Source organism: Ptychodera flava, chromosome 1 (genome assembly GCF_041260155.1).
Source record: "Ptychodera flava strain L36383 chromosome 1, AS_Pfla_20210202, whole genome shotgun sequence".
Lineage (NCBI taxonomy): Eukaryota > Metazoa > Hemichordata > Enteropneusta > Ptychoderidae > Ptychodera > Ptychodera flava.
In genome coordinates this window covers 30,022,388-30,048,493 of record NC_091928.1, presented here as the reverse complement: position 1 = coordinate 30,048,493, position 26,106 = coordinate 30,022,388, and the positions used below count along the sequence as shown (strand labels likewise).

The following is a 26,106-nucleotide window of genomic DNA, read 5'->3' as shown; positions in this document are numbered from 1 at the left end:
GCCAAGATTTTATTCATTGATTTCAGTTCTGCTTTTAACACTATTCAGCGACATATTATGATAGATAAATTAATGAAGTTCAATGTTCCATCTTCAATCATTCACTGGGTTTATAATTTCCTTACTAACAGACCACAATGTGTAAGGGTTGGAAAGTTCAAATCTACGATGATTTCTACATTTTAACACTGGTGCCCCACAAGGATGTGTTTTAGTCCGTTCTTGTTTATTTTGTATACAAATGATTGCCTAAGTAGTTCTCCAACTAGCCCATCTTTTAAATTTTGAGATGATGCAGCAGTACTTGCTCTCCTTAGTGACTTAAACTCGAAAATTGATTACATAAATTCGGTTAAATATTTTTTCTGATTGGTGTAGCTCCAATTTTCTAGAGCTAAATGTATCAAAGAATAAAGAGCTTACAATCGACTTTCGTCAGGTTCCTGACCAAAATGACCCAATTTGTATTGACGGAGAACCTGTTGAACAGGTAACCTTTTTCAAGTACCTTGGGGTAATTCTCGACAGTAAACTTTCATTTAGTCATCATACAACAGCCTTCTAAAGAATGTCAGCAGAGGTTGCACGTGCTTAGAAGGCTGCGTTCCTTTGATGTGGATTCACATCTGTTACTCTTACTATATCGGAGTACTATTGAACCACTTCTGACTTATTGCAATGTCTGCTACTTTTCGTTGCTCTCTACCGTAAATCGCAATGAGTTGTTAAAATCTCGCAAACAGCTGCTAAGATAATTGGTAGACCCATCCGTCCCTTTCAGTGCTCATGATAATGCAATACTGCGCAAAGCACGAGCAATCACTACTGACGTAAAGCATCCTTTGTATTCCTCATTTGAATTATTGCCTTCAGGAAGGAGATTTTGCTGCTTTAAATGTAACAAATTAAGGTTCAGCAAGAGCTTTGTTCCAACAGCCATCAAGAGACTCAATCTCTGAAGTGTATTTTTTTCGTGTGTTTGCTGACTTAGTCTGTGTTTTGTTTTGTTTTTTTGTTTTTATATGTCTGTCTGGTTGTTATTTGTATCCTCTGAGCTGTAAGGTGATTATCCTTTTTTAGGACAATAAAGTATAATAATAATAATAACAATAGAACGAGATTCCCAGAAGCAGCGGAACAAACTGTCCCCTCGCACAGAGAGAGAAAAGTGGGTTTTGCGTAATAAGTTTAAAAGCTTAGCACATAGCGTATCTGGACAAGTTGAGCGTCTTCGAAAACGGGGATCAACCACGACTTTGGATTAAAACTCGGCTGTTTTGGCGGAGAACACCACGCACTCCCAATCGGAGGTGCAACCAGTGGGACTTTCTATAGCCGCTGAGGCGGAAGGGCTGTGGTGGAGGCCTATTGCCGGTACACACAGCCCTGACACGCAGAGCTATAATACCTTTACCTGCCCTATGCAGATAGCCTAACAAAGATAGGTTTTCCATTTTACAACTGGCAGCTGCATCAAGTTATAATCTAAAAGTCGCAGGTCAACCAATTTTGAAAGCCGCAGATTGCAGTTTATCAGGTCGCATGTCGTGACCGGTCTTCTATTATCATACTGAAACATCTCTCAAGAAAGTGTTGTCTATGACTCCTGGGCTCGAACAATCATTACGTTGACCGTTAGGTGACACACAATTTGACTGTGACGGATTGTGAATTACTCTTTGGGTAGATATGCCTCAGGGACATGGATTTGGACTCTCAAACTTTCACTATACTGTTTAGGTCTACCTACTGTTACAGTTACTGTCCTGTTTTGAAGCCCATTGACAAAATAAAGTTTTATCCAACTTAGTTATGTGAAAAACGAAAATTACTTTTTTTTCTCATCCTGCTAACACATTGATGGCGGCCATTTTGAATTTCAAGTATTCGTATATATATATAATGGCTAATTTGTTTCTCTCGTATCAAAATAAATACTAAAGCTGCACTTTTAATACCAACCATAATGTCGTACATCCATTTCCCATGATAAAATCAATGAATTGATCGCATTTGTTAACCGTTAAACACTGGAGTTAAGCACCTTAGTTTAGTAATTCCGTATGTGTACAACACAGTTGGTTTTTTATATATCGAAGCGTCATTTAACACACCTTCGATGGATGGCATTCGAGCCATTTGTGCATTCGTTATTCATTCATTCAATTAAATGTCTGGTTCTCTCTTTAATAGTTTATTTGTTAGTTTAGAGCTGCTAACGCCTTATAACTTATGCCAATGATCTGTAAACTATATCTTCTGGAATGTCGGTCGTGAAATTCATTCAGAATCTAGAAAATCCCCAACATCCTCAACGTCGTCCAATTGCCCTTCCCAGATTGAACACCGTAAGATACCAATGATGACATCATCAATGAGGAATATCTGATTTGCAAAGGTTAAAAGTTTTATTTCTGCTGATAAAAATATATCACATTAACCGGTAGCGTAAAGGATCACGGGGGCAAATTTAAAACATGATTATTTTAAACTGGGACATTACGATAACATGAAGGGATATCATGGGATAGCTAATGGGAAGGCGCCGTAAACTCTTACGAGAGTATGCAATTTGTAAATGGCAACTATATAACATGCGATACCGATCAAATAATGGTCATGCATAGCTTTTAAACCTCTAACATTCGTCTCGCATAAATCGTGCCCCTGTATGGAGGCACACATCGAGAAGTTTGATCACGATCGATTGTCCTTGAGTCGTTTACCGTGCAAATTTTAAAACGGTCGCCTTTATAACGAGTACTTTCGCCTATGTACAGCAAGTTTGAAGGTTTAAAGTAATAAAGTTAAAGTTCATTATGAGATTATGAGATTAACCAGTGTCAGATATTTTATATTTTCAGAAGCCTAGACCTATATAAATTTAAATGGCGGAAAACTATTGTGCTCGTAAGTGCTATTTCCCGTATAATGATTGGTGCGTCAGTCAGAATGCGAAATGTGTGCTGACATCGTTCACTACCGAGGGTTGCCTGATATAATACCACCAATTGGGTAGAGTTAAATATCATAGACTATGTTGGTCAACAAAAAAGTACTTTTCTTTTGTTTCTTTGGCACGTTAATGATATCTTTGATTGTATCAGCAACTGTTTGGCGGCTTGGTTTTCCGAATGACCAGTTTTTCGTGGTACTCTCCACAATCTCGATGGGCAGACAACGCTTTATACAGAATACAAGTAACGTCATTATATCGGAAGACGTGCAGGCAAAGTCGTCAGAATCTTCGCGGGAAACGTCAACAATGACACCGAAATCTGGCGATGAACAAGGCTTCGACCACACCTTCTCCCTCACTGACAGACAGAACGCATCGAAAACAGATGCCATCATCAAAAACACCCGTCAGGAGCGGTACCTGCTTCCTATAGAATACTACAACAGCGGACCCAACTATCTGTATAATCTTTATAAATGCGCCATAGTAATGGCTATGTACCAAAAACGATCGATTGTGGAATTACCGTTCCCTGACCATTTCGGACAATACGCTGCTGACAAGAGAAGCCGTCTACATAAGTTCAATGCCACGTTCGATGTGAGTGAGCTCAAACGTGTCGTCCGCACCATTTCGATTGACGAATTTAAGAAGCGCTGCAACAATAGCGTAGACGCTGTTCTTATGTCTCCACAAAGACCATCGGACGATGAAGATGCGACACGCGTTTATGAAAACTATGAATTGCACAGAGAACTGTTCGCCTCGCTTTATGGAATTAGACTACCAAAGGGAAGCAAAGTTCCAACCAAGGGGGTGTTGTACAGTGACGGGTCTGGGTCACCAAGTGAACGGATGAAGTGTTTGGGAATGTTCAGTATGCTGAAGTTTGGCCGCGTTAACTTGCCTGACCAGGGAAATATTATTCGAGGCTGTTAAATCACTTTCGGCGAGCACAGAAGATCCGCGAGATGGCACATAAAACGATGGAAAAATTTTGTGGAAAAAGAAATTATCTGGCGATACATTGGAGGAATAAGTCTGGCGAAGGGTAAGCCTCAATCCACTCTTATTGCAAATATATCGTTTACGGCAGAATGCACATTACGGATTTTTTTAGACTCTGTAAACAATATGTATATTCTACACATTGTTTCTTTGATCTCACTTCCAACAGGTCACGGAAAAGTCAATTTTAAATCTTCTCTTTGTTGTGAAGTTGGAAAATATCATTTTTCCTCCGTACAGGAAACGCCGAAATGGAAGGTCATTTGAAAATCAAATGTACTAAAATTGGAAGTTAATTTGCTGTTATAAAAAATTGACAATGTATTTACACCTTTCATTAACTAATAGCACAATGTCTGGCTTCAAGTATTAGGCGGGTTGGAAGCCCTAGAATTATGAGTACGTTGGTAAAATTATTTGTGGATCCGAATCACTCATTAATCGCCATTTTCAACATGTTCCCAGGATGACACAGTCTTAAAAAGATTTCATTCAACACAATGTACTGTGCTCGCCGTCTCGCTATTGTGAGAAGGCAAATAAATGGCGATTAATTAGTTAAGCAGAAAATATACACATGGATAAAAATAGATACGTTAATAAATAAATAAATAATAAATAAATATATAAATATATAAATTAATTAATTAATTAATTAATAAATAAATAGATAGATAAATCAATTGAAGTTTTGAAGTTCGGCTTTAAGGTAAACGAAAGAATGAATGAATGAATGGTTAAATAAAGGCTAAAAAGGAATGAATGCATGAATGAATGAATGAATGAATGAATGGAAAAATTAGAATAAAATGAATTGGATGAAAAAAACGAGTGTATTATGAATGTCAGAAAGAGAGTTAGCCTTGGTGTTTTATGGTTACTGTGTTGCAATATTCCTCGGTTCATATGGATAGAGTTTCACTAAACACAGAAATTTGCAGTGCGACAATATTATAGTAGATGTAAATGGTAACAAATGAGGAAAAATCAACTCTATTGCCTTAAAAGGGGTTGAATGGATGTGCGAAACCCTTAATAAAAGGAAAATTTCCTTTCAATAGATGGACGCTCACAACAGTGGGGCAATACACATAAAATGCTACTGGTAAATAAACATAATATGGAATGTTTACGAACACGTGCGCATGTGCACACGATAGACAGTCATCTTTGCCAAGTTCTAAAATTATTAAACGACGCACGGGAAAACAGCTCAAAATAAATGACAGATAATAATGTATATCAAAATCGCGTTTTGGATGCGGCGACTAACTGTTTTGTTATGGCACGCGGATGTGGCAGAAATACATGAATGACGTGAATCTATCTGCATTGGTAATTAGTTCTTGTTGAATCTCTGTACAATTTTGATGAGTTTCTGTTCATACAATTCAGTCAACTATAACTTCTTTTCTTGCGATTCATCTTATTGTGCATTTTGGGTTCAAAATGTAGTTTTTTGTCAGTATCTGCTTGATTTAATTTGTTCCTACATTTTTGATTCGTTTTGTGCAAGTGATGCTAAAAGAAAACAAATTATTGTAATAATACGTCCGATTATGTGGTTTGTTTGTTCGCTCAGGTCGTTTCTTTGTGTCAGTATGGGCCAGACGTCTCAGCGTTAATCGCTTCATGTTGCCTTGCCCATATGCCGTTGACAATATGGCAATATTTTTGTTGGATCTGTTGTTTAACGAAGCATAAAATATATTTGTCTTTTTTTTTTTCATTTATTGTATGTTAATGGCCGGACGTGGCAAGAGGTGAGCAAGTCCGGAGACCGCACGTGAACTTCCAATTATGTGACATCATAGTATCTTCAATGTACAAAGGATATTTCGTCAACTTTGATAAAGTCAATTCAGATATATATTTCCGATAGGGAAAGTCAATTAAATATGCTAACGAGTTGTAAGTTCATCTGAAAATGATGAAACGACCTTCATGAGTTTCATATCATAGCATATTCAGTGAACATACCAAGTTGGGTCAACTTTGGCCAACTAAATCCAGCTATATCCCTAATCATGAAAGTTTATCAAATATGCAAATTAGCAATTTGCTTTCATGCCATCCCTCAAAATCTTTCGACGCTGATAAATCCTTGTGATCAACATTTGTATCAATTCTCATCAAATATAAAATCATTAACTATGCAAGTAAGTTCTTACTATTCCCAAACAGAATCTATGTACAAGATTTTGTTCCAATCCTATCGTTCTTGAGATATCGTGCCAACAGACAGACAGACAGACAGACAGACAGACAGACAGACAGACAGTCAGAGAGACAAACAGAAATCGTTGTGACATTAACTACGTGTGTGAACACTTAAGCTAAAATGGGTAAAAGTTTCTGAATATCATCAAAACGACCACTTAATTGCTTATAGCTTCGCATATCAACACTTCAAATGTCGTTGTTTACCTCATTAAATCTCTCCACCTGATATCATATCTCCTCCTGTCTTTCCTGCCTGCCTTTTTTATATCAATCAGGCATGGACCATGAGGATCAACAGATTTAAAAACAAATGAGAAAAATAATATTGCATTTTAGACGCTGTGTTGACAAGCTAAAAGTTTATGTTTTATGGATTGGAATCAGAACTTGCAATTGACGCATAAAACAAATTTGAAAAAAATATCATCAAAATTCCAGCTACTGGCCTCTAAAGGTTACAGGAGAGCGTTGATAGTGGATAAAAAGAAGACACGTTTCTCTAACTGGCGGACAGTAAAAACAACGGATTAAAGATGATTAAGACGGGTCGACAGCTTTCAGGAGAACGGGATAATCATAGTGGATAAAAAGAAGCAACATTAAAGAAACGAATGATGATGGAGCTGCGATAAAAGGTTAGCTGGTTCTTAAACGCTTGTTTTTAAATGTCAACTAATAGATTAATGTTTGACACAGAGTGCCTACTGCTCATTTATTGCTATCAATGCTATACAACTCATGTCTTGTGTTCACATTTTGGAGGAATTAAAACCCCTTTCGCAATCATTTTTACTATAAAAACCATCACTCTGTCCTTAATGGTGGAAAGCTTTTCAATATAGCAGTCACCATATCGGCCGATGGCGTCACTGATGTACGACACGTTTGGAGCCCGTTCAATGAACAACGAAAGAAGGTCTTTAAGTGGCCTTCCATATGTTCGGATTCACAGAGCTACATCAAATTTATTGACGGATAACAGTGTATCCAACAGGTGCCCGGATTCAGAGGGTGTATTGTGCTGGCCAGCATCATCTGCTCCGGAAGAATAACATTCGGTGTAAAAACGGCAAAGCAGTTAGCATATAGAATAATACCTACCATGTTTCTTACCAACAAAGTGCTCTTCTTTGGTTTTTTCGCGACTGTCGTGATAGTCTTGATTATGTCAGCAACTGTAGGGCGCTTTGGTTTTTCCAGTGACAAGCTATATGCGGCACCCTCGATAGTCCAAGCTGGGAGACAGGACTTGCCGAATAAGAGTCACGTCGTCAGTATGGAAGAAATCCAGACTCATTCGCTAAATTCTGGAATGAACACGTTCAAAATGCAACCGGAATCTGACAATTTAACCTCCAACTCTAAACTGCACAATTATTCTCGCCACATCACCGACGGAAAGAACGTTTCAAAAACGGATGTCATTATCAAAAACACCCAAAAGGACCGTTATTTGCTGCCAATAGAATACTACAATAGCGGACCCAACTATCTGTATACTCTTTATAAGTACGCTACGGTAATGGCTATATACCAGAAACGGTCGATAGTGGAATTGCCTTTCCCCGACCATTTTGGACAACATGCTGATGACCAGAGAAGCCGCCTTCATATGTTCAATGCCACGTTCGATGTGAATGAGTTTAATCGTGCCGTACACACCATTTCAATGAACGAATTTAAGAAGCGGTGTAACAGTAGTGTAGACGCTGTCCTGATGTATCCAGAGACGATGAAGCCATCGGGCGAAGGCGTAGAATTTGTGTATGAAAACTACGAATTGCACAGAAGAGTGTACGCCTCGCTTCACGGAATCAGACTGCCGCAGGGAAGCAAAGTTCCAACCAAGACGGTGTTGTACAGTGATGGGTCTGGTCCTCCGAGTGACAGGATAAGGTGTTTGGGAATGTTCAGTATGCGGAAGTTCAAGCACGTTCAACTACCCGACCAAGAGAACATCACCGCGAGAATGTTAAATCACATTAAACGAGAAAAAAAGATCCGCGAAATGGCGCATAAAGCGATGGAAAAATTGTGTGAAAACGGAAATTATTTGGCGATACATTGGAGAAATAAATCCGGTGAAGGGTAGGATGCATTTTTTTAGTCCCTGCAAAATACCATTCAGTTCAGAATGCGCAGTTTATTTTCCAAATCTGGAGTTTTGTTGAACGTACTTTGAAAAGCGGTGACAGAATTATATTTTTAGTGACTCGTTTTTGCGAATGAGGGAGCCTCCATTAATTGCAGGTGAGGGTGGGCCTTGGGAATGGGGGAGGATCAATGTATTTCATCGGTGATTTCCTATTGAGGAAATATCACATGGACAATCGGAGTTTTGGCAGTAAAATCAGCTTCTGTTCAAATTGACCCTCCCCAAGATAGGTTTATAAAAGTGACCCTCCGCTTGGACAGTTTTCTAAAAAATTACCTTCTTTTAAATACATACACATTATCAACAAGGTTCACATTTAAATAAGATGCTTGGTATTCTTTATACATTAAACACTCTTAACAGTTAAAACTGATGAACGACAAAAACATATGAACACGATTTGAACTAATTTTAAATGATTGGATGGTGAAGTAATGTCAGTTTCATCTGCAAATATAAGCCCATCTGGTTTTCTTTATAAGTTAAACACTTGTTTTATGAGTAATTTGTAATATTGCAACATTCAGCTATAGGACCCTAACAATTTTGAGAAATTTGAAAAATATGAAGATCTAAATATCAAAAATAGTTCCAATCGTGTTTATGGGAAATGTTACAAAGCGTATATCAATTATCAAACGTCTATAAATGCAAAGATATTATTGGTTTTATGTTTTACATTGGAAAAGGTTGTCATAGTTCTGTCATAGACTACCATGTAAGGGAATCAATATTTCGGTGAAGTTCCAAAATTCTACCATGTATAGGAAATCAATATTTCGGTGAAGTTCCAAAATCCTATTTCTTGCACACACATCATAGTTTAATCAAATATACTAATATCAATAACCGAGAGTATATAAATACACAGATTTACGTAGTTTTGTATTGGAAAAATATGGTCGTAGTTTCCTTATAGACTACTATGTATAGTGAATCAGCAATTCGGTGAACTTGTATACACATGCATGTTTTACTTCCCACTTCAAGTAAAATACATTAACATATATTATCAAATAAATGTACAAATATAGCTTGTTTGGCTGGGAAAAACTGTCAATAGACTGCCTGATAGAGTCGCAAGTATTATGATTTTGTATTTTTGGGTGAATCACTGCGACATCAGCCACAGCTTGCCTTCTTTTAGTTGCGCATAATTATATGGTGACCCTTCCCTCAAATGTATGATCCTTAAAAGATTATGGATGGATGAATGTATGAGTGCATGGAGTGATAGATGAGTATATGAATGAATGAATGAATGAATCAATCAATCAATCAATCAATGAATCAATCAATCAATCAATCAATCAATCAATCAATCAATCAATCAATCAATCAATGCACGAACGAATGAATGAATGAATGAATGAATGGACAAAGAAACCAATGAATGAAAGAATGAATGAAAGACCGAATGAGTGTCAGCCATGGCCATTCTTCAGTGAATTGTTACGGAAGTCTTATGTTCAGGGTCAATCAATGTTTTATATTAAGTGTTACTGTGAAGTAGAGCAGCAGGTCTTGCAAACATCGTATTGATATGTATATAACAATAACATGTTATTGCAGTATCAGTTTTCTTCGGATGACACCAAAGAAAGTGCTCTCACTCAAGTAATTTATACAAAATATCCTTTTTTATCGCATGAAGTTGCCCGGATCGCCACTTGCGTGACGTAGAACAGGACGGATAAAAAATCCAAATTACATCTGTTCTACATCATCAAACCGGAACTTTTTTCTGCACTGGTACCGTTCATACATGCACGCCGCGGCGATGCATGCTGCCTGCGACGCCACTTAAAGTTCATTCAGTTTGAAATTGTTGAATACTAGTATTAAAGCCTGTTTTCTGTTTAAATAATATTGAGAATCATCGCATAAATTGGATCGGGTCGCACCTATGTGACTGTAGACCAGGATATAAAAATCCCAATGTTACAATTGTTCTACCGAAATTTCTTTTCCTGTGCGCTCGCCGACCAGCGTATTCTGACAATAATTGCGAAAAAGTGAGGCAAAAAAGATGAGGCGATAAATTTAGACATGGAAGGCTAAACAAAATTTCGAGTCGTTAAGCTTCAGCAATTCCAATCAACCGAACGGCATGCAAGGGCTCGACAGAACCAACGCCAGCGTTCTGCAAGGAAGCCTGCAGCGTAGGGTTAGCGTGACAAAGTAGTCAGCTGTAGTCTTAACTCTGCAGCGCTGTGGATGTATTATCGAAAATCGACAGTAAAACAGTTTCCGTCAAGTGACAAAAGTTTGATATGTGCGGGATATGTGTCACTGCAAACATCAAAGTCCGTAAGATGCAGTACTGATCAGTCTGTTCAGTTTTTATTTGCGAATTTCACGTTTTGCAAATCTCTTGAAAGAATAAATTTCGTATCTCTGAATAATTTTGTTTGGTATTTAGCTTAGCAAAACGTTTGGGTAAACTTCTTTCCATATAGTGAAAGTTACTGGCCCGCGTCTTTAGGAACTGCAGGACATCTTTCAGGAGTTACTGGTCCAGCATGAAAATAGCTGGTCTCGGGCCATCGGGTTAACGTGAATTTTGCACGCTGGAACCAGTAAATTGAATTCCAAAAGATGTACATAAACTGTTTCGAGGAAAATTTAATGACTACCAATTAAAAATAAGGACCAAAAGTTATAGGAAAGTACAAAATGGTAGCGGTAACATTATCCATGATTTATGTATATTAAAATAATCTGCAGTGTCAGCTAGGATCTGTTTTGGGGAGGCCGACACAATTTACGCACATGCTGAACACCAGTCCTGTCACTTCAAAATTAAGCTCTACTATACCATAGTATATGCCATGATGGATTATAGATTGAAAATACCGGAGAAGGCAGTGGCCAGCTGATAGCATTGTAGGCCTAAAGGACAATCCCCTCATGCCATGTGCATACATTCATGTATCTCTGGATTTATCACTAAAGGTTGTGTAACTTTGAAATAAAGTCAGTGATGTGCATGTGCAAAGGTATACATACTTTAACATAACTAAGCGATTAAATGTTAAAGGCAAGTAATTGCAACATTTGCTGATTTAATTCAGTATTTTGTCCACAAAATTTTGTTTTGCAATGGACATACCAAGAATTACAACCATTATATGAGTACATTGTAATGTTATTGTACACAATTATATTTTATTCTGGATTGAGCTCCTTTGTACACAATATGAATGAACTTCATATGTATACTTATTGTGTTCACAAGCTAATACCATGGAGCTACCTTTTGGTAGCTCCATGCTAATACTGGCCATTTAAAATTAACTCTCAAGAGTAGAACAAGAAGTATATAGTCGTCGATACACTGAACATCGTAATGAATCTAGTTACTGCTACTGTCACTTTAGGGACATTGTATTTTACAAAGACTGTTGTTGAATGTTTTTGCTTTTGTTGAACAAAATTGCTTTCTATGGGGAAAACAGCTGCAAGGATTAGTGAAAAAAATGTTGCCTTACCAGCCCCAACCTCCCCTCCACCAATCAAATTGTCCAACCCAAAGAACCAATTGCCAAAGCATTGTCAGCCTACAATATATTGTATAATATAATGCATCTTTCTAGTTGTAGTATTACATTATCATTTACCACTTTCTGTACATGTGTCTTTCTGGCCATCAATATTCCAACGTCTTACAAATGAGTGATGCGTACTTTTGTTATTAAATAATGCACTCCAGTACTTCCGGGTCACAGAAGTTAATTGCGCTAGCGCGGAGAACAAACAATAGAGAGAAATTTCCAACAGCGAGAAGATTTTCACACAGCGCGGAGATTTTTTACACAGCGCAGAGATTTTTTTAACAACAGCGCGGAGATAAATTTAACACAGGGCGGAGCCTTTTATACAGCGCGGAGATGAATTTAACACAGCGCGGTGCCTTTTATACAGCGTGGAGATAAATTTACAACAGCGCGGAGCTTTTAAGACAGCGCGGAGATTGTTTTTAATACAGTACGAAGACTAAAAGAATTTATTACACCTCACTGATTCAGCGTGCACTGCCATTGGTTAAATATGACTCACGTGACATGTAAAAGAACGTGATGATGCCCTCTTCAAATGTGATAATGCCCTCTGCGAAGTTGATGATGCCCTCTGCATTTGATATTACATAGATGACGTCATTTTACTTACTGCGCGTCCTTTCTGCGCATAACAAATTGTCGTTCGCTTGTAAGCAGTCAGCAACTATGGCTGCGAAACGTCATGCACAGCTGTCACCGGCACAGTTAGACGATATTTTGATGCAAGTAAACAGCAAACGAACGAAAATGGCGACTATGCAAGCAACTGTGCAAGCAACAAATGTGGATACGCCACCGAGGAGATCGGCAAACTTTCAGCGACAACCCTAGACTCGGCACTGACAACAATTTACGCTGAGGTCCGGACTCAGAAAGGCGAACTGTATTCGAAGAAATCTTTGTGTTTTTGTGTCTTTGCATGTTTCCTTGTTCGGTGTAATAAAATTAATAACACACGCCAGCACGGGCAAGATCACGATTTGTTGCCTGCCCTCGGGCTGGTGCTCATGACGGTAATATTGATGATACCCTCGCCTTCGGCTCGGGCATCATCAATATTACCGTCATGAGCACCATCCCTTGGGCGGGAACAAATCGTGATCTTGCCCTTGCTGGCGTGTGTTATTATTTAACTCACACCCCCAGGACCTGGGATCAGATTTCTCCACACGAGTTGGGGATATTTTGTCTCACACTCGCCTACGGCTCGTGTGAGACAAAATAGCCCCAACGAGTGTGAGAAATCTGATACCAGGTCCTTGGTGTGTGAGATTCTTTTTCTCACATGACCACAAAGTACGTTAAATTCACATTGGACACGTACAACATTATCCAAAATCGTGACAAGTCTGTAGTCTGCCACTGTACTTTGACCCGCTTACTTTGTAGTTCTGGTCCGTGAGTTACTCGTCGTGCCATTGGATAACATTTTGCGCGTGGAACAAAAAGACCGTTAGTCATCCAATCAGAGCTCGTGTAATATTTACTGCAGAGTGTGGGACGGTTTCTGAGAGTGTGGATCGATTTTTCCCACACTGTCGATCCGTACTCCCAGCGGCCAGGAATGTGAGAAAAATTTAACACAGCGCGGCGATTTTTTTAACTCGGCGTGGCGATTTTTAGACAGCGCGGAGACAAATTTAACACAGCGCAGAGCTTTTAACACAGCGCGGCGATAAATTTAACACTGTGCGGAGAAGTGTCGTTTTCGTCCACGGCAGTAAGAGTCATTTTGAACCTCACTGATACAAAGCTTTCACCGACTTAAGGCGGCCATTTTGAATTTCGAGTATTCGTATATATGGCTAATTTGTTTCTCTCGTATCAAAATAAATACTAAAGCTGCACTTTTAATACCAACCATAATGTCGTACATCCATTTCCCATGATAAAATCAATAAAGTTTAAGCATGTTCGATTTATTTTATTACATGCTAAACATACTACTCGAGTTAAGCAGCTTAGTTTAATAAAAAATTACAACACAATTGCTTTTTGATATCGAAGCGTCATTTAACACACCTCTCTGGTTTGCAATCATTCGATCCATTTGAACATTTCTTATTTCATTCATTCAATTAAAGGGACAAAGTCGGCCATTTTTTCATGAATTTTGTTTGATAAGAGATACTATTTATATTGTTTGACATGTTGAAAGATACTGAATGAATGGGTGACCATGCGTGTATACTCGACCTAGATTTTAGACACGATACATGAAACCATCGCAAAAATGAATTAATGGTCATGACCATTAATTCATTTTCGTGATGGTTTCATTTAATTTGTCTAAAACCGGGGTCGAATATACATGGTCATCCATTCATTCAGTATCTTTCAACATGTCACACAATATTATTCGTGTAAAACAAAATTCGTGGAAAATGGCCGACTTTGTCCCTATAAATGTCTGCCGGATCAGCTTTCCCAGGCGAGGTCGCGTACTGTGTTAACTATAACTGAGCTTGCCTATACTGCCAATACACACGAAACGCTGGACCTCGCCGATAGCTTATTTAGGCAATACTTCGAAAACCTAGCGCGCTGATAAAACCTCCCTATTCGCCGCGCCGATGTCCGACTTGTTTTGGCGGTGGGACAGCGCGAGAACAATTATGACCGAATCCATACGTTCGATTGGCAAATGTGGCATCCGGCGTTTTAAAATTTCAACTGGAATTGATCGAATTTATGAATGACAGCATCATGTGAAACATTTGCATGTCTCATGGTTGATGAGCCGTTTTACTCATTGTATTATTGTAAATGAAAGTAATCCCGGGAAATAAAACCCAGATCGCGGCAATGTTTTTGCAACCTTCAATTGTTTGATCCATTCACATCAAACAATTAAGCAGTCCTTGATCGGTAATGCTGTGAATTTAGAATGTAACTACAGGGATTAAATAATACACATAATGAATATCAATCAATCAATCAATCAATATTTATTTCTCATCCCAGTTTGGGCAATGAGCGTTGTGGCAGTGGCAAACATATACCAATTCCATTGCAAAACTACAGAGCAAAACACTTTTTGTTCAAGTACTCGCTGATTTTTCCGGACATACAAGAAAGCAGAATCCGTTATTTTTGCTTTTTACATGAAGAAGCATCCACGTGTTCCCCCACCCCCTCCCGAAGTTATGTTTGCGGCAACGCTGGAGCACTTGTGCATAAGCCTCGATATTAATCCTCAAGAGTAGGGCAGTGCGAATGCGTTAAAAGCATAATTTGTCAGCAGCTGGTTTGCTAGGATACCAAATATATAGGCGACTGGTCGTCCAGGTATGACACCGATCAGTTAATGGCAATTCATTGCTATCAACGAACCACCACCCATTTCTTGCATACCATAGCGTTGTGGTATGCAAAGACAGTCTGGCCACCGGATAACCCATCATTATGACGTAGTACAGAGGGCAATACACAATTCGCAAAATGCATATACGCTTCATTGAACGCCATAAAAGCAGCAGTTTCGTATGTTTATATTTCTGGAGCGATATCCTATCGCGTGACGAAAGACAGGGTATGTTCTAAAGGGCTGTCGCTTGCATAATCCTTTGTGCGCAGAATCGAGGGAAACTCTGTGTGCCATCATCATCAGATCCCGAGGAATGCATAGGATACAGACGTCGAAAAGATAGCGGACAGTATCGTAGACTATGTTTGTCACCAACAAATCGCTTTTCTTTGCTTTCTTCGGCGCGCTACTGGTGGTTTTGATTATGTCCGCAACTATAGGACACCTTGGCTTGCCCAGTGACCAATTCTCAGCGGTATTTTCAGTAATCCCGACGGGGAGACAGAACTTGCCGAATTCAAGTCTCGTCGTCAGTAAAGCAGATATGCAGAGCCAGTCGCCAGAATCTGGAAAGGAAGTGTTGAACGTTTCACACAAATATTACGATTCGACAGCTGAGGGCCAACTCCTCAATCAACGTCACCCCATCGACGACGAAGAGAACCTTTCGAAATCGGATACCATAATCAAGAACACCCAACAAGAGAGGTACCTGCTGCCTATAGAATACTACAACAGCGGACCCAACTATCTGTATAATCTTTATAAATGCGCCATAGTAATGGCTATGTACCAGAAACGATCGATTGTGGAATTACCGTTCCCTGACCATTTTGGACAACATGCTCTTGACAAGCGAAGCCGTCTACGTACGTTCAATGCCACGTTCGATTTGAGTGAGCTCAAAAGTGTCGTCGGCACCATTTCGATTGACGAGTTTAAAAAGCGCTGTAACAATAGCGTAGACGCTGTTCTTATGTATCCAGAAAGACCATGGGATGACGAAGAAGCGACACACATTTATGAAAACTATGAATTGCACAGAGAAGTGTTCGCCTCGCTTCACGGAATTAGACTACCAAAGGGAAGCAAAGTTCCAACCAAGGGGGTGTTGTACAGTGACGGGTCTGGGTCACCAAGTGAACGGATGAAGTGTTTGGGGATGTTCAGTATGCTTAAGTTTAGACACGTTAACCTTCCCGACCAGGAAAACATTACTGCGAAAATGGTTAACCACTTTAAGCGAGCGAAGAATGTTCGCCAGATAGCTCAGAGAACAATGGAGAAATTGTGCGAAAAGCGGAATTATCTGTCTATACATTGGAGGAATAAATCTGGTGAAGGGTAGGATAATATCTAGACTATGTTTCCCTGTAAAATGACATTCATACATGAATTGATAAGCCTTTTAAGCATAAACCAGTATTACCCTGAAAATTTTACGATTTTTTTGTGATTTGAAGTTTGTTCCGATTTATCGATATCTGGAACATCGAAAAAAATTCAAGTTAGGAAATACAGAGAGTAACGACCATTTTGAATATTAAATATACTTTCAATTGATGTAATATTGCTCACCAATTAACATTTGATAGGGGTTGTGTTTGATTTTAATTTTAAGTATAAATTTAGTAGCGTGGTTTACTAAAATCGCTAACAGAGATTCACGGTGTAAAAGGTAAGCTTCATTATCTGGACATGTGAAACTTTATGGTTATTTCATAATTTAAATGGTTTGTAATAGACATTCTTCGTTAAGTGATTTTTCCGGTGATTTCTCTTAAAAAAGGTTTTTTTTGTTAACATCGCTCAAATTTAGATATAATTTTATGAAAGTCGTCCACTTGACGTTACGCTAATTTCGCAAAATATGTCTTTTGTGCAAACATACCAGCATTGTTCAAGAATGAAGTTGCATTTGTTTGTTGTTTTGGTGCAAATTGCTAGACGTAAAGCGATAGAGCAAAGGCATGTTATATCGAAGCGATAAACCACATCAAGAGACGGTATATACCACGAGATTTTGACCAGTTCTCGACATCTATGCACGAGCGATCGAGTGCATAGTTGTCGTGAAGTGGTCAAAACCGAGTGGTATTCCGTCTCTCGGTGTGCTTTATTGCCACTATATCATATTGGTGTGTTGAAATTCTGGCAAGAAGCGTGGAGAAATTTTCTCTAGCTGAGAGCTCGCGCGTGTTACAACCGTGCTATATCGCGAATTTAGTATGGTTATTTTCGCGTCTCGACCAATCAGTTCGCAGTACTTTCGCCATCAATATAACGGTATGATATTATTCTGAATAGTACCTTTAAGGATAGAATTGAAAACCTTGATTACGACGCTGCACGTTGTGCACGATCCTAGTCTCTAACATATCACCATTTTTAATGGAGCAATCCACTACAATGATATGATCAATGTGGCTACCATTAAAGCACAAGGTTGTGTCTTTGACCATTTGGTTAACACAGAGATAATTAACCATTGGCAAATAAAATGAATGAATATGAAGAAAAAGTAGAAAAAAATCAAAAACAAATAAAAAGTATGCAAATATCAAATAAAACACGAAACGTAAATAAATTAATAGATAAAACAACAAACAGTCAAATAAATAAATGAATAAATAAATAAAAATATAAATAAATAAATCAATATCATTCCTCTTTTGCGTTGTTGATTTGAATTCTATGAACGTTGGGGCTTTCGCCAAGCCTTATAAATATTATTATAACATTATTTTTCATTGTTATCATAAGAAACCAGATAACAACATATATACTAAACATCAGGTGAAGCAGCTGTTCAAAATATCTCTTTTAAAATTCATTAAAGACTACATAACGTAAATGCACACATAAGATGCTGAGCAGGACAACATCCTTTCATGCATAATTTGGCATTTATGGTTAGCAAATCTTCCACGATGACAAAATTGTCCAATGTCCTAGATTCTGTTCTAATAAACCTTTGAAAAGGCATCTTTGAAGTACCCGTCGACTCTCTGGTCCGCTCTGCGCCTGTTCGTGTTTCCGGTTTTTAGACTTATGGTGATTACACGACTACGTGTAAAGCATTGCATAGCTTGTTCACCAGTGTGACATACTGTGATATGCATGTTTGTGAATTTAGTATATATGTTATGAGCATTAGCACACTCTTTATCCTTTATTGCCCAGGGCTTCGTTCATACACGCTCCTGAGAGGGGTGTGATAATTTCCCCTGGTTTTTCAAAAAAGTTCGATGAACCTAAAAAAAAGATTCAAATTCGTGATAATTTTTAAGCCTCCCAAATATAAATACCTTCAGTATTCTCCCCTCCTTCTAGAAGTGTTTTGAACGCAGCGTAAAGATTGCATCACTAAAATCGCTATACTGTGTTACATGGGTATGTGGACAGAACTCTATCTGGAATTATATTATATCATGCTACCATAGGCCATTCTGATTTGACGAGAGCTCATTCCATCGATGCTAAAATACTGTTTTACCAGTGCTAAAACGGGCCCCTAAACTAGCATTTTCGAAAATTGCCCGTCGGTCCATTTGAACGTGCCGATCTAAACTTTTAATCCGAAACAGTCCGCTTTGTTTCAAAGACCGAAGTCCGAAGTCCGATTGTTACTTTTTCTTGTGATTTGAACTCTTGGCCCATTTATTTTCTGTGTCTGCAGCAGGTGGCAAGTCGCGTTGCATATGAATAAATGCAATATTGATGAACGTATGCGTATGTTATCGTAGGATACTGTGTGCGTCTGTTGTCAACGTAATTCAAACTTTATATAAAAACGCTCGGTCTCGGGCGCTGAATTTCCGACGTTCGATCTCTCATCCGTCTGTTTTCTGCATTTGGTACTTAAAGTGACGAAAATACAAGAGCAAGACGACAAAGACACACAAGTTAATATAATATGATGGCAATAACCCCCGTTGCAGTCGGGTATACACTCGATTTTGGTACAATTCGCTCCATATAGCACTCGCCTATCGGCTCGTGCTATATGTCGCGCATTGTACCAAAATCTCGTGTATACCCTCCTGCGGCGGGGGTTGTTGCTTAATTATAAACAGCTGCTGAGATCGCTAGGCGGTCGTCAGCAAAATATGATCTGATCAGACATAATACTGAGCAACCTTTCCGGTAGATTTGCCAAGTTGGCAGCTGTATGCGGACGTTTTAAGTATCACATGAGCGACACATGGTGAAGGATACCTTTATTTAGGACGGGAATAAAAGCATCATGTTAGAAGAAACATTCGTGCTAACGAACAAGAACGACTTGAACTCACCACTTAGCTCAGTTGGTAGAGCAATAGAGAATTCGGGCAACATGAGTTCCAATCCTACGCGGGACGGTTTTTCAAAGCTTCAATATTTGCAGTGAAGATACAATCAGATGTGGTTGTATGAGTTTTCTCATAAGTTTTATATATATATATATATATATATATATATATATATATATATATATATATATATATATATATATATATATATATATATAAGTGCAGCGCTGTATGTTTGCTACTTACCCGATCTTTTATTTCGCCTAAATATGAGACAGAACATTTATGTTTCATAAAACCTCTCCTATATTTACTTTAACATTGTGTTAATGCAATGCAATGATATACCTGTATCATTAACCGAACTTTAATTCAACTTGGCATAACCATAATGCAAGCTCCCAAAGTAGTCAAGCTGTCTCCTTGGACGTAAATCATCAAATAGGGTATTTTGTCCATGAGAATGGAGCCATATATCAAGTAGGGAAATTGCAGACGTCAATATACGATAAAGAAACATTACTGTATTTATTCATGCACAAAGGAACGTTTGTCATAATACAAAAGTAATGAGAGGATTGGATGGGGGCATATTCACATTTGACCTGTTGTTATCACTTTAACCTCATATGTCTAATTTATGGCAGTACTGCGTGTATTTTAGTATCATGACATCTCTGCTCATGTAGCATCCACGTACTGAAGGGTGGTTTTCGAATGATCGCCATAGAGGAGGGGAAAGGTGCATTTGACGAAAATGACGGGCATGGTCTGCTACAAGTACAAACTGGCAGGCATCAACAAGCACCAAAAGCATCTGAATGCCGTCCGCACAGAAAGCCCGTATACAACTCAGAGTAGCATGCCGTGGCTCAGTTCACATTTTTGATCATATTTACTCTTTTAAAAAAAATTATCTACAACATTTCTGGCACTGTCCGCTGTGTAAAAGTACTACCGATGATGCAGCTGCTCAACCAAGATCAGATGATGACGAATGTGACACATACATCTGCGCATGTGTGCGTGCGAACATACATGTATATTCATGCGCAAGCTCGAGTATACGTAGCAAAATGGGGACCAGGACAGATCAAGCTTTTCTGTCTTCATTTGTCATTTCAATTCCATCATTTTTTGTATTTAACAAAAATAAAAAAATAAAAACGAAAGCTAGTACATACAAGATGCAGAGAGAATTAACACAGAAAAGACCAAAAACCACCGAATCTTGCACATCTGTTCTCTAATTCCATCATACCGTCCATCCATTTGGAGGATTTGATCTCCCGTAACGACAGCTTGGAATCCTTAACAATACAAATGCATGTGACATATGATACCCGGAGCAGAGCTACATCAGCTGCACAACAGTAGAGTAGATTCATCGTCCGTTTTATCGTATACCTTGTTTGAGAAATTGTGCTCCTTCCACTTATCCAATTACATAATTTAAAAGCTTTCACATTCACACAAACATATCTGTTATTCATACATCTGCCCGCCTGTTGTATACCAACGTGGGTGGGTGTCTTTATATGTCTGTCTATGCTATAGCTGTGCACGGATCAATGGTGACACTGGATCAATCTGGAATTTGATGCGGCCATAATGCTCAGTGACTAGATGTGTTAAATTTGAAGACATTAGTTGTATCTTTTAGCATTATTTTTATGATTTTACTTTCAAATTAAAATAAGTTTGTAACCAGATATGAACTGAATATGCTCACGTGTTTTACAACAGGTTCATTAATAGTAGTACGCTTCACAGAATGTTGGATATCCAGTAAACAGACTAGAAAATTTTAGCATTATAAACTCAACAGAAAAAGTCGACCTGCTAATGTGACCCCTGAAATGGAAGGACTTTGAGTTTGACAAAATTACAAACTTAGTTATCAAGCATTGAAATTGACTGCTGATGACTCGACATGTATTGACATTTATCACATACTACTAGATGCATGAAATAATACAGTATGACATGAACTACTGCATACTTTTTGACTGTTATGAAGTTGTGTTTAACAATTGTACCTTTGACCTGTCTCATTTTAAAGTGACAGAACAACGAGTAAGGAGATGTTACGCAACATTTGCAGACCTCAGGATAATCACTAACCAAAACACAAGAACAAAGACAGACATTGTATATTCTGATAGCAGTTCAATTTAGCATACAACACAGACTAGACTTGTATACGGTCTACTGCAAGAGTGACTATATCTGACGAGGATTTATTGTAGTATGTTTTTCAATACTCCTGTCAATAAACCCAATTCATACCAATATTAACGACACCCGTGTGAGCCGTGTAATAAGAACAATCAGATATCTGTTATATCATTATATGTAGCAGGTTTAATCAACTTTCGCACAGTACTCTCAGAGTTAAATCACTAATTACAAAACTTTATTTAATATGTAAATGAGTTAATTATTAACTTTACATTCCCAATGCTTCTCAGTACAATTAAATATTTATCAGATCAATATCTGTAGCAAGTTTCATCAAATTTAATGCTCTAATTATGGAGTAATATCACTAATTACAAAGTTTATTAAATATGCAAATGAACCCTTAATTAACTCAACACAACTAAATGCTTTACACCACAATTAGATATCTATTGGATCAGTATCTGCAGCAGATTTCATCACATTAAGTTCATTTTTTCGGAGTTATATGACTAATTACAAAACTTCATAAATATGCAAATGACCTATTTGTTAACTTGAAACTGCCAAATGCTTCTCAGTACAATGAGATATTTATCAGAACAATATCTATACCCGATTTCACTGCCTTGGTTGCCATACATTCAGAGTTATATACCTAATTACAAAGTTCATTAAATATGCAAATGAACCCTTAATTAACTTTACACTACTAAATGCTTTACACCACAGTTAGATAGTAGTCGGAGAAGTATCTGCAGCAGATTTCATCACATTTGGTGCAGTTATATCGGAGTTATATGGCTAATTACAAAGCTTCATAAAATATGCAAATGAGCTATTTATTACCTTGACACTGCACAATGCTTCTAAGTATAATTAGATATATATCAGATCAATATTTGTTGCAAGTATCATCAAGTTTGGTGCAGGAATTTCAGAGTTATCTCACTAATAACAAAAGTTCATTAAATATGCAAATGAGCAGTAATGACGTGACACTCATAGTATCATCATAATGTTCTCAAATTGTCATCTGTTAAAAGTTTCATGAAATTTTGTGCAGTATTTCTTGATATATGTCTACACTGTCATTACCGTCTCCATAGGGAAACCATTGTATGGAAAAAAACCAGATATGAACTGAATATGCTCACGTGTTTTACAGCAGGTTCATTAATAGTAGTATGCTTCACAGAACAATAAGATATATGTTATCACTATATGTAGCAGGTTTTTTCAACTTCGCACAGTACTCTCAGAGTTTAATCGCTAATTACAAAATTTTATTTAATATGCAATGAGCTGTTAATTGACTTGACACTGCTCAGTGCTTCATGGGACAATTAGATATCCATCAGATCAACATTTGTAGCACGTTTCATTTAATTTAATGCTGTAATTTTAGAGTAATGTCACTAATTACAAAGTTCATTAAATATGCAAATTATCCCTAAATTAACTTGACACTATTCAATGATTCATAGCACAATTAAATATTTATCAAATCAATATCTGTAGCACGTTTCACAAAATTTGGTGCCGTAATTTCGGAGTTATATACCTAATTACAAAGTTTATTAAATATGCAAATGAACCCTTAATTAACTTTACACTACTAAATGCTTTACAACACAGTTAGATATCTGTCAGATCAGTATATGCAGCAGTTTTCATCACATTTGATGCAGTTATTTCGGAGTTATATGACTAATTATAAAACTTCATGAAATATGCAAATGAGCTAATTATTAACTTGACACTGTTCAATGCTTCTCAGTACAATGGATATTTATCAGATCAACATCTGTAGCAAGTTTCATCAAATTTAAGGCTGTAATTTTGGAGTAATATCACTAATTACAAAGTTCATTAAATATGCAAATAAACCCTTAATTAACTTCACACAAGTAAATGCTCTACACCACAATTAGATATCTGTCGGATCAGTATCTGCAGCAGATTTCATCACATTTGGTGCAGTTATTTTGGAGTTATATCACTAATTACAAAACTTCATAAAATATGCAAATGACCTATTTGTTAACTTGACACTGCCAAATGCTTCTCAGTACAATTAGATATTTATCAAAACAATATCTGTACCCAATTTCAAAGACTTGGGTGCCGTAATTTCAGAGTTATATACCTAATTACAAATTTCATTAAATATGCAAATGAACCCTTAATTAATTTCACACTACTTAATGCTTTACACTACAGTTAGATATCAGTCGGATCAGTATCTGCAGCAGATTTCATCACATTTGGTCAAGTTATATTGGAGTTGTATGACTAATTACAAAACTTCATAAAATATGCAAATGACCTATTTATTAACTTGACACTGCCCAATGCTTCAAAGTATAATTAGATATATATCAGATCAATATTTGTTGCAAGTATCATCAAGTTTGGTGCAGGAATTTCAGAGTTATCTCACTAATAACAAAAGTTCATTTAATATGCAAATGAGAAGGTAATTGCCATGACACTAACAGTACTATCATAATGTTCTGAGATTGTCATCTATGAAAAGTTTCATGACATTTTGTGCAGTATTTCTTGATATATGGCTACACTGTCATTACCGTCTCCATAGGGAAACCATTGTACGGAAAAAAACGATATTGCATAACTTCATTAATATGCAAGCCACACTAACCAAAATCTAATCAGTTCTTGCAAGTAGCATACTGTACCTGTGTACCAAATCTGACTTGAATCCGTTCGGGCGTTTTTGAGTTATCGTGTAAACAGACAGACAGACAGACAGACAGACACACACACACTAACACACACACACACACACACACGGACAGACAGACAGACATCGCTATGACAATAGCCCACGTGTTTACACACTTAGCTAACAATATTGCAAAACTTCATTAATATGCAAGCCACACTAACCAAAATCTAATCAGTTCTTGCAAGTAGCATATGGTACCTGTGTACCAAATCTGACTTGAATCCGTTCAGGCGTTTTGAGTTATCGTGTAAACAGACAGACAGACAGACAGACACACACACACACACACACACACACACACACACACGGACAGACAGACAGACATCGCTATGACATTAGCCCACGTGTTCACACACGTGAGCTAATAATGTACTCATTTACGTGTGTGTATACACTTGTTAATAACTACCCGCTGGGATTGTATGTGCAATTTTGAAGAAGATAAGATTACACTGCCATTAAAAGTGTGCCCACTCATTAAATCGCAGCCCCATGCGAAAAAGCGGAAACCGTAAATACTGTGCATAGCTACATTGAAATATTTTAATAAACGGCACAGAGTAATCCATTATTGTGCATAGGGATGAATGATACTGTGTATGTTCATCATAGAAGCATTAACATTGAAGTACAGAAAAGTTCTCTTCGTCCACTGTGAATTAGCAAACAGACATGTTTCAAACAAACGCTTGTTCTTCATTAGTGTCCACACTTGATCTGACAGAAAGAAAACATGAAAGATGTCATCTACCAAATGGATTGTGCAACACCGGGGCGCAATGCCTATTTACATAGGGGAGACCAGCAGGCCTCTTAAGGAACGCTTTGAAGAAACACAAGAAAAAAGATCAATCAGCTATATTTCAGAAAGTAAACACAAACCTCCAGAATTGTCTTCGTTGTCAGTCAAAGTCAGGGATAAAGAACAACACGCGGACAAAAGAAGATTATTAGAGGTCATGTTCATTAATGTAAACAATCCACCACTCAACACCAATGTTGGAAAATATGAGATACCACCTATCTATGGTGACATCCTGAAAGTCAGTTGACAGTTCAGTGTCAACACTTAACACTGTTCCTTGTTATGAGCTATGTTCAAAGTGCGTCAAGTTACGACTATTTTCAAGTACGGAGTTACAGACATTGGTGAAGTACATTTTGTTCAAAAACACCAAATGTTTGCCCCTTATCTTTTTGTGTGTCCGTTATGTTAACTGGATATATTTGCGTACACAAATAGCTTTTAGGATTAAGATTTCCAAGATAAATAGATACACTCATAGTTTATTACGCCTATGACGCAATGGTACACACTGTTTTATACTTGCCACTCCCAGGCTTTGGGATCAATTTTCCTATCTTTAGTGTGTTCTTTATAACATCGACATTTTATCAGCTGACATGTTCTCACACAGGTGAGGTAAAGTTATAGCGATGTCTGTCTGTCTGTCCGTGTGTGTGTGAGTGTGTATGTGTGTCTGTCTGTCTGTCTGTCTGTCTGTCTGTTTACACGATAACTCAAAACGCCTGAACAGATTCAAGTCAGATTTGGTAGACAGATACCATACACTACTTGCAAGAACTGATTAGATTTTGGTTAATGTGGCTTGCATATTAATGAAGTTATGCAATATCAACTTTTTTCATATAATGTTTCCCCATGGAG

General features: G+C 37.7%; 1 protein-coding gene across 2 annotated transcripts in view; it reads left to right on the top strand.

Annotated features, from left to right (window-relative positions):
* LOC139134945 (uncharacterized) overlaps positions 1-26,106 on the top strand; it is a 40,310-nt gene that overhangs the window by 5,020 nt on the left and 9,184 nt on the right. The window contains exon 1 of one of the 2 annotated variants that reach the window (XM_070702052.1): positions 15,525-16,556. The exons of the other annotated variant lie outside the window; for it this stretch is intronic. Coding sequence (XP_070558153.1) covers positions 15,574-16,556 — 983 coding nt within the window. The 5' untranslated portion in view covers positions 15,525-15,573. Of the gene's footprint in view, positions 1-15,524; positions 16,557-26,106 lie in introns of those variants that run through there. 2 annotated transcript variants of the gene reach the window in all.